Source organism: Pseudocercospora fijiensis (genome assembly GCF_000340215.1).
Source record: "Pseudocercospora fijiensis CIRAD86 unplaced genomic scaffold MYCFIscaffold_4, whole genome shotgun sequence".
NCBI classification, from domain to species: Eukaryota; Fungi; Ascomycota; class Dothideomycetes; order Mycosphaerellales; family Mycosphaerellaceae; genus Pseudocercospora; species Pseudocercospora fijiensis.
Genome location: NW_006921535.1, coordinates 5,033,400 through 5,043,358, shown reverse-complemented (window position 1 = coordinate 5,043,358; position 9,959 = coordinate 5,033,400). Strand labels below are relative to the sequence as shown.

Here is a 9,959-nt window from a genome sequence, read left to right as displayed (position 1 = left end):
TCAGCTTAAGAGTCTAGACCCTGCCTTAAGCATCGAACACGCTGCGTGTGTTTGTGCAAAGTCTGTGGCGTGGGCGCAAGGAGCGCGCGCAAACCAAGATAATCAAGACCGAACTCCGCGCGACAAGACACGGTGTGAAGGACTTCCAAGCGGCGATCAGAGGCGCTCTTGGCAGATGGCGAGCTGGAGATCTCTGGCACGAAACCAGAGACGAAAAGACTGAAGGTGCGGTGTCCGAGTTCCAGGCGGCTGCTCGCGGTGCTCTTGAACGTATGAGAGTCGGAGGTATTATGAACCAGCTTTGGGATGCCGAAGATGCCATTGCCCAGCTGCAAGGCCTTGCTCGTGGTGCCCAAGCGCGAAGGCAGAAGGCCACTCAGCATGCCGCAGCAAAAGCACAGGCGGTCGAGCTGGTCTCTCTACAAGCCGCTGCAAGAGCAATGATCCAGAGGCGGCAGCAAGCGAACGAGCATGGCGAGAGGAAGTTCGAAGAGCCAAGCATTGTTCAAGCGCAGTCCGCTGCAAGAGGCCTCATCGAACGATTGCGCCAAGCTAGGACCAAAGGCGCACTCCAAGGTCGCGCGGCTGGCATCGTCAAGTTCCAGTCACTTCTACGAGCCCAGGCAGCGAGATCGATGCACATGGACGTCAAGGAGGAGTTGCAAACACAAGATGACAACGTCAAGAGCTTCCAAGCACTAGTTCGAGGTCGAGCTGCGAGATCTACATACCAAGACATTGAGGAGGGCCTGCAAGCGCAATCAGAAGGCATCAAAACTCTACAGTCGTGCGCGAGAGCAATGCTTCAGCGCAGGAGCATAGGCGAGAAACTTGCTGCGCTCGAAGAACAAGAGCCACAGCTCACCAGTGTGCAAGCGATGGCACGCGCGTACGTGGAAAGGCAGCGAATATTCGACCAGCTCGTTGATATGGAGAAAGAAGAGGCCAGCATCACCGATCTTCAATCGCTTGCACGGGCAATGCTTGAGCGCGCACGAATCGGCGAACTTCTTGCCGAAATTGAAGAGCACGAGGCCGCAGTAGAGGAGCTGCAATGTGCTATGCGCGGCTTCAGTGTTCGAAAGAGGTTCGCCGACAAGCGCAAGCACTACCGCGAAAATATGCAAAAGGTCATCAAGCTACAGTCGTTCGTAAGGGCCAAGCAGCAAGGTGAGAGTTATAAGAGCTTGGTCAACGGCAAGAATCCGCCTCTGCCTGTCGTGAGAAGGCATCTCCACCTGCTAACAGACTCCAATCTTGACTACGAGGGCGAGCATGAGTCCGAGCGTCTCCGAAGACAAGTCGTGGAGAGCGTTCGTCGAAATGAGCTTGTTGAAAGCTACGTCGAAGGCCTCGATGTCAAGATCGCGTTGCTGGTCAAGAACAAGATCACACTGGATGAGGTCGTAAAGCATCAGAAGCACTTCGGCGGCTCCGCGTCCCAATTGCTGCGCTCTGGTACCAGTTTGGCCCATCCGTCTGGTCTCGATCTCAAGGCATTGAACAAGAACTCCCGGAAGAAGCTGTCAAGCTATGAAGAGCTCTTTTTCTTGCTTCAGACTCAGCCACACTACCTTGCACGGGCGTTTGGTGTCCTCACGAGCCGTGGTCTGCCGGAGAAAGACAGCAAGAATTACGAGCGACTCATGCTCACGCTTTTTGGATACGCCCAGAAGAGCAGAGAAGAATACTTCTTCATGAAGATTCTAGCAGCAAGCACGCAGCTGACCATCTCCTACTGCCCTAGCATTGAGGACTTCATGCGACAGCAGAACGGCACCTTCCAGCAGCGCCTCATCCTCAATTATGTCCGGAATCCTCGCGAACGAGCATGGCTCAAGACATTACTCGGAAGCATGGTTCGAAATGGCATTTGTGCGCAAGATCATCTGGACCTGGAAAGCGACCCGCTGCAGATCTACCGTGCTATCCTCAATAACGAAGAGCTCTCCACGGGACAACCATCGCAGCGACCACGAGATCTGCCTAGAGAAATCGTCATCAGGCAAGAGGATGTTCGACCTCGATACGTGCAGCACTTGGAAGACTTACGCGACCTTGGCGATGGCTTCTTCCTCAGCTTCGAAGAATCAATGCAGCGCATGCCATACGGACTCCGTTACCTTGCCACCGAACAGCATCGAGCTCTGTGTGCACAATTCCCGCGAGAAGATCCTGGTCACCTCGCTATGCTAGTCGGAACGTGGCTCTGGAAGTCTTACATCCTACCCGCAATGCGAGAGCCGGAGATGTGGGGAGTAGTGGATCGTGGTCTCAGCCCTGTTCACAAACGTAACTTGGCACAGGTCATCCTGGTGGTGGGACAAATCTGTAGCGCAGGACGCCTCTTCGCCGCCGAGAACCTTTACCTGCAGCCGCTCAACAACTGGGTTACAGAGTCTTTGGACAGATGGCAGGACTGCTTACAGCACCTCTTCGACCTGCCCTCGCCTGAGGAGCACTATGACGCCGATCAGTTCAGCGACTTGTACGCCACGACAAAGCCAACGCTTTACATCAAGCTGGTCGATATCTTTGCTCTTCACAGCCTCATTGCGGACAACATTTCAGCCATTGCTCAAAGCAGAGATGACCCTATCAAGGCACTGTTATCCGATCTCGGCACGGCCAAGAGCAATGAGAGTGATCTTGGCAGTGCGACCAATGGCAACGAGATTACGCTGACGCTCAAGTCCAGATTCACAGTCGAGGAGGACCCGAATGCGGAAGCTAGACAACTCTTCACGGCCACCAAAAGATTGGTGTTGTACATCATCCGTGTACAGTCAGGCACGAACCTCATGGAGATCTTGCTGCGTCCGATTACACACGAGGACGCCGATCGATGGATATCACTGGTACAGGAAGAGCTCGCGGAGAAAGAATTATCACACAGCCGAGGAGGACATCGCAGGACGACATCAGCTTTTGATGGTCGAGGCTCTATGCGATCCACCAGAGCACAATCGGTATATTCCGAAGCGCCATCAGCTCTCTCAGAGGACCGCAGAGACTTGCTTGACCTTCAAGGCATGACCTACGCCGAGTTGAAATCAACAGCTCTCGAGAACATCCTCAAACTGGAGTCACCACACGTTGCACCTCAATTCCGCGTGAGCCGACACAACAACTACCAAGAGATCCTCAACGCCCTGGCAGGCGACATCAGACAAAAGCACCGCAGACGTCTCGAACGGCAACGCGAAGTGGAATCTACGCGCGCCACCCTCTCCCAGCTCGACAGCAAAGCGCAATTCCTCGAAGACCAGCTCCAATCCTATAATGACTACATCGAACAATGCCTCCACACGCTCGCCAACAAGAAGACGGGAAAGCACAAATTCGTCATGCCCTTCACCAAACAATGGTCTCATGAACGAGAACTCGAACGTGCAGGCCGGCAACCCAAATTCGGATCGTACAAGTACTCGGCACGACAACTCGCCGACAAAGGGGTCCTATTGTCATGGAAGGGCTACTCTCCCGAACATTGGGGCAACTTGAACGTCGTCATCAGTTCCGATGAAGTCGGTGTCTTCCATCTCGAGGCCAGCTCCGGGAGCATGATGCTTCCCGGCGCCAGCGCGAATCTACTTCTTGACGATTTACTGCAAGCGCAATACGATAATAAGGCTTCGATCAGTGTGTTCGAGGAGAGTAACGGTGCGGCGAAGGTTGCCGTGAATTTGTTGCTGCATTTGGTTTTTAAGAAGTTTTATCGCGATGAGTAGTGATGCAGGGAAAGAAAAGTAAGGTTGTGAATGGGAAGTTGGGGGGGTGTGTGTTTCATGGGAAGCGTCGGCGTTGAGGTGGGGTTGGATAACAGACAGTATCAAACTTGAAGGTGTGAGAGTGTGAGTGTGAGTATATGCATAATATCCCAGGCTACTTTTCTTTTTGGTTGATCGATCGAGTAAGCATAGGCATATGTATGTGGGGTGGAAGTGGGGAGGGACTTTTAGGGTTTAGCCATGATTGAATGAAATGCAAGATGTTCAAAAGCACTATCCATATTTGCCAGACTGTCGGATGCCGGCTGTCGATGTATGGCCGCAGCGGTGAGGCTTGGAAGGTGGAATCTTCTCCATGCCCGTCGTCGTTGCTCTCTCCGAGCGATGACGTGGAAAGTGCGTATGGGCAGTGGTCGCGACTTCTTGAGTTCACGTGCGGAAAGTGGCCCCGAGAGCGTGTTCAGTCAGCTGTCGGGATGGACGGAGAAGTTTGGGTTGTGGATACAATTTTCATGATTATGCCTCGTGGCTACACTGCTATTCTGGCCCTATTCGTGGGCGTAATGCCATGCCATGCTACGTACCATTTCCCAGCTCCGTGCTATGGGTACAGACGAGAGTACAGTAAAAAGCAAAGACAGACTCTGGCATCCAGACTCATTGGGTCGGGAGGCGGAATTGATGGAGGCTCTGTAGCAGTAACAGCAGAGTGCAGTAAAAAGTACAGACTCCTTATGCAGATGCCGGTTGCGGCGAGATGATGGCATCCAGACTCATTGGGTCGGGAGGCGGAATTGATGGAGGAGGCTTGGTGGCCGTCACAGACTGCTCTGGAACCACATCTCCTTGCTGTGGGTCGCTGGAGACCTTCGGCTTCCTGGGGCCCTTCTTGATGCCAGCGTCCTTGCGCTTGTGGTGATTCTTGCTTCCGGGAGGTCTGCCCTTGCGGATCTGACCGGGTTGTGGAGAAGCGCTGTCAGGACTGGCGCTGCGCTGTGAGCTGACGCTTTCGCCGCGAAGCTCTCGAATGCGCTTGGGAACATGACCAGCCCAGCGACCGCGAGTGGCAGCCACAAAGCCGCCGTCGGCATTATTGGTAGTGCCTGCCAAGGACAGCGAAGGAGTGTTGCCACGTTCGGGTGTCATGCTGGGAGTCACGTCATCCCCATCTCCAGCGTTGCGCATTCGTGATCGCTTGCGAGGTGCTGGCATGATGACCCCGTCGAATCGAGAGACCGGCTTGATCGTGCGTCGGCCCGTCATTTCTCCGTCGCCGTAGTCGACCTGGGTGGCATGGATGTCTTTGCGATTATTGCGACGTCTCCGCAGCTCTCGACCTTCGGCGTCGCGCACAATCTTCTGTGCGTCTGGGTCCTGGAATCCGATCTTCTTGGCGTCAAAGACATAGTCGTACAGTGTCGATTCTTTCTTGTCTTCCCAAATCTCATGTGATACAGCAACGCGGCCGCCTTTGACGGGATTGCGTTCGTTGCCTTTGATGGGATTGCGAGCCACGACTTGATCCAGGAGAAGAAATTCATCTTGGATGTCCTTCAGCGCGGACTGAGCATTTGCGGCAAGTGCTTTGAGAGAACCAAGCGAACGAGATCCTGGAGCATATTTCTCCATGGCAGCGACCATTGCTTGCCATCCCTTGATTGGTCGAAAGCCATTTGCAGGCTCGCGCAACCATTTCGTCGCCTCATCGTCTGCATCTTCCTTCTCATCTTCGCTCCATTCGTCCTTCCAAAAGCTTGGCAAGTCTTCGGCCGTGAGCTTGTCGAGCTCCTCTGATAATGGTACAGGCTTCGGGGTGGGTGCCTTCGATTGTGAGCCGGATGAAGCTTTGGATGTGTCGCCACCAAGCAAGACGCTTTGCTGACTACGCTTTCGAACGATCTTGCCAGCCTTGAGCAGATGCTTGGACGCTGGAGCCTTGCCTTTGTTCGCCTTCGCTTCTCGACGCACCTGAGCTTCTGCACCTGCGCCTGCGCCTTTCGGTCTGCTTCCAATGGAGGTGCGCTGCTTCTTATGAGGTGGTGCGAGCGCGGCTCGAGCATCGGCCTCAATCTCCTCTTTCGTCTTCTGGCACCACTTTCCTCCGCCACGATAGACCCAGCGTAGTTGAGGCCATTTGTCCGGACCTTCCTCGCGACGGACTAGAGCGGTCGGTAGCGGTGCCACTTCTCCATGTTCATTGACCGGTCTGTCGTTTCTCTCCGCCTCGTCGACTGGACCCCGCACTGCGATCTTGTTTGAGCTGCCTGGCGGCGGAAGACCACGCGCCCAGCGTCCTTGGCCTCGATGATGGAAGACCTCATCAGGATGCAAGTTGACGTAGTTAAGGTCAAAAAGCTCACTCGAGTCAGAACGACTAATGCTGTGCGGTGGCTTCATCCTGGACTGGCTGCCATTGAGCGACTCCATGTCATCGCCAGCGTCGTTTCTGGAAGCGCGCTTGCGTCGCTCGCTTGTGCGCGTCATTTCGTCACTGATGTGGCTTTCAGGATCGTCTCTGCTGAAGTTGGTGCTGACTCTGCTAGAGCGCCGCTCTGAGGATGCTGTTGGAGTGGTGAAGGCGGGGTTAAGGACGTTGGTGTTGCTGTGCTTTCTCCTAAACCAGCCGCCGCCGACGTGAGTCCATTCAAACTGTGGATGCTGTTCGGTGAATTCGCGCCTCACTGTCCCATTTGGTTCAAGATCGAGAGAAGTAACGCTTGCTTTGCGCAGCAGCTTCACTTCGTGTCTGTCGGATGTTGTCGTCTTCGGATTCGGATCATAAGGAACCTTCTCGCCGTTCGCTCCGACAACAAAAGTGCCTCTCCGGCCGTTGGGTGCAACTCCACGCTTGTAATAGCTGTTGCCTTTGTGATGAAAAATGATGCCGGGATATTTGTAAAGTTCGTCGCCTTTCACTGTTTCTTCCTCGTCGACTTCTTCTTCGACTTCTTCTTCGGCATCACTGCTGCTGTACTTCACTGCCTGCGAGTGACTGGACTCGCGGCGCTTGGATCTCGTCATGCTCATTGTTCTCGAGCCTCGTCGGTAGTAACCATTTCCGGTGTGATAGAATTGTTCTTTGGGATGTGCGTCAACGTAATCTCTGGTGAATGTTCGATCGGGGCTGTCCGACACGTCCGAGTCGTCGACCTCCTCGTCTCCTTCGTCGTAATTGCTGGGTGCGTCGACCAGTCGTGAACTGCGGCGATGTTCAATGCTCGGGACAGCCGCGAGGGAAGTGGATTTGGCTTGGCGCGAAGGGCGGGCCCGCGCCTCGTGACTGTTTTCGATCGTTGTTGAAGGTGATGGAAATTCTCGTTCCATGGCTTTGACCCACTTGCGGGCGACTTCGCGGTGATTGACGTCTTTGATCTGGTCGCATGCCTTGAGCCAGTCGCTTCTTGGTGTGTTCTTGAAAAGGTCGCAAATGAGGTTGAACTGATGTTTGAGAGCGGGGCCCCGCTTTTCTCGAGCTGCTGGGTTGTGCTTGCGTCTGTGGTCGTCGATTTCTTGTGCTAATGCCTGGTACATCATGTCTGTGGTGTCTGATGTTGTTGCTGTGCGCGAGTTCGAGTGTCTAAGATGTTTGGTCAGCATGGTTTCCTGGAAATCAGGGTGCAGAGGTGACGACCTGGTCGGTCGGGGCGACGATATCACGGGGTCCGGTTTCAGTTCTGATACTGGGAGATATCGTCCTTGGCCTCGATGGATGAATTCGATTTCCGGATGCTTGAGCACATAGTCCTTGGAGTAGGTGCCGCGGTGGTTGGGGCCTTCGGTCTCTTCGACAGCGTCATCGTCGTCATCGTCGTCGTCGTCAGTCACCGCCTCATCTGCGGAGGAGTCGTCGTCGTCGTCGCCTTCGCCGTCGCCGTCGCTGGAAGGATAGTGGCTTGGCTGTGGCGCTTTGCTCAGGATTTGCCGGTGAGCGTCCTTCAGGGCGTCGGAGCCAAATCGGATGGAGAAGTAGCCGGCGACGACGTACGACCTGGTAGGCGCGGCCGGCATCGTGGACATCCTCGTCGGTCTTGCTGATGTGTGTGAGGGTGGTTGTTGGTGGGAGGCGTGCACAGGCCGTTCCGACGGACCAGCAACGAGCAGCTCCGACGACGTTGAAGACTGGTTCGATGTCGTACGTCGCATCGCGGTCAGACTGTCGCCGTACAAGTCTCTCCTCCGTCTGGGCGACGAAGTTGAGCGTGCCGGCGATCGGTCCATCGTTTCGTTGCACGAAATGATGATGAGGCCTGGCAAACGCTGCACGCTTGTTCGACGTGGTCGCATTGGGCCAAGGCCAAGGCCAAGCCAAGAAACAGGGACTTCCCGCTGCAAGCATCTCGAAGAGGACTAGCTTCTTGTTGCATGCGAAATATTTCGTCGACAACACTTCCTCCTCTCTCTCCTCTTTCCTCCACACTGGCGGTCTGATGATCTTGCTTCTCCAACAACGCTCAATGTTTGCTGTACAATTCTGGCGGGAGATTGATTTGCTGCGGTGTTTGGCGATCGGGGACGGGCTGGCTTGGCTCGCCTCTCATCTGCGTGGCAGTGATGCGTGCTGTGGAGCGTCTGCTTCACTCGATTGAGGGGTGAGTTGTCGATGAATCTGCTGCCGCTTACTTCTCTGATCCGCAGTCATCTCGCGCGCGTCGCCTGGCCACATGTCGACCGGGAAGTCCATCTTGACGCTCAGAGCCTGATGATCGGTTGAAAAGCCCCAACGCCACATTCGATCTCGTGACTGAGGAGCAGTGAAAGGGCCTGATATTGTTGCGTCTGACCATGGGCTCGGATTCTTGCCAGAACGGTCCGCTCGCTTGTCGTAGGTATCGTGGGGTTTGTTTGTTCCCTGCACCGCACGCACACAGTGCTTTGAACGAGCCCCTGATTTCGCCAAATGCATTGGTGACCTCCAGGCTTGGGCGTGTTATCTCTCACGCTGCTGCGTCGCAATCTCGCTCGCCACTAGGTCCAGAGTCCGTCCGGTCATGGAAGTCCAGTCCAGGGCAGGGCATGTGGGCAATTGGATGAGAAGGACGGGCACGTTGTGTTAGGAAGTGGAAAGGGGGTTCAACTCACCTAGGCGTCGAACGCCCACGACCACAAAGATGGCACCACAAACGCCAACAACAAAGCCACCAGGTGGCCTGGGGCCACCCACCGCTGGTGAGCGGCGACGCCGACGGCCACCACCAAAAACACGCACGCCAGGCGAGCGATGACGTCCTCAAAGGACAGTGGGTCTTCGCTCATGACCCAGTCCTTCTCGTCAAACGCTTTTGTTGGCCGTGGCGGGACACGGCTCATGGTGGCTTTGTTGTTGTTGATGATGAAGAGGTGTTGCAGAAGCGCGAGCATAGATATAACCCTCACTTCTGCAGGTGCGGATTCACTGACGACCTTGCACTCTACTGACTGCACAACGCTGCTTGGCAACCGTCGATATTTAGTGGCAAACATGGAACATCTTTACTACAAAACTCGCGAAACATTCTGCATGTGAGTGATGAAAGACGATAGTGTATTTCTAATGACAACCTAGAAGCGATAGCGTTGACAGTCAACTGTAAAGATGCACAGGGAGCGAATCGTGAAAGCGAAAGCTTGCAATCAGCAACCTCACTCCGAAGCCCGCCGCACGCCATTGAACAGTAACTGTTCGTGAAAGTCTGCAAGAACTGCCCCTTGTTCACCTTGATTGATGGCTTCGCAACTATCTCACTCGATCAACAACCCTAGGATTGGCTGGCAAAGCCATGAGGTATGAGCGAGGAGCACGTGTATGTTTACTGGGGAGTTGCATTGATAGCTGGCTCTCACACTGTGGTCTAGATCGTGACGTGGTAAATCCGGCACTCTGCTCGCAAAACTCTGCACGCTTCCACCAGCGGAATGGCGACAACCTCCGAAGATCGATCGGTCGGCCGAAGACGGTGAACACAGCCGACGCGAGCACGATCGATCAAGTCCTGACCTCTACCACCATTCCCTTCGAACCATGATCAATACATGCACGCTGAGCAACTCCCTCCATCTCGCCAAGAAGCTGGACGCGACCCTGTGCGAAGCGCCGCCTTGCAATATTTTTATAGCAAGCCAGCGTGCGCCGGAGCCATGAAATCGGCCGAAGGACCCATGGCATATGTATGGAGTGTTGTCGGAAGAGCAAAGATATCAGAGACACGCACAACTGCGTGACATGATCTTAGGCGTGATCAATCGCTTGGA

At 54.7% G+C, this 9,959-nt stretch overlaps 3 protein-coding genes across 3 annotated transcripts in view; 2 read left to right on the top strand and 1 right to left on the bottom strand.

Moving 5' to 3' along the window:
• Window positions 1–3,731, top strand: part of MYCFIDRAFT_137579 (uncharacterized protein) — a gene marked incomplete at both ends in the record, with an annotated part of 4,770 nt that extends 1,039 nt beyond the window's left edge. The window contains 2 exons of the mRNA XM_007928534.1: window positions 31–2,934; window positions 3,031–3,731. Coding sequence (XP_007926725.1) covers window positions 31–2,934; window positions 3,031–3,731 — 3,605 coding nt within the window. The remainder of the gene's footprint in view (window positions 1–30; window positions 2,935–3,030) is intronic.
• Window positions 3,732–4,463: 732 nt separating this feature from the next.
• Window positions 4,464–8,412, bottom strand: MYCFIDRAFT_81620 (uncharacterized protein; the record flags this gene model as incomplete). The annotated part of the gene is made up of 3 exons (XM_007927827.1): window positions 4,464–7,664; window positions 7,717–8,147; window positions 8,352–8,412. 3 exons carry the CDS (start codon window positions 8,410–8,412, stop codon window positions 4,464–4,466), a joined length of 3,693 nt encoding a protein of 1,230 aa, XP_007926018.1.
• Window positions 8,413–9,236: 824 nt separating this feature from the next.
• MYCFIDRAFT_211365 (uncharacterized protein) lies at window positions 9,237–9,958 on the top strand. The gene has a single exon (XM_007928533.1). It carries the CDS (start codon window positions 9,488–9,490, stop codon window positions 9,731–9,733), a length of 246 nt encoding a protein of 81 aa, XP_007926724.1. The 5' UTR covers window positions 9,237–9,487; the 3' UTR covers window positions 9,734–9,958.
• Window position 9,959: the final 1 nt, after the last annotated feature.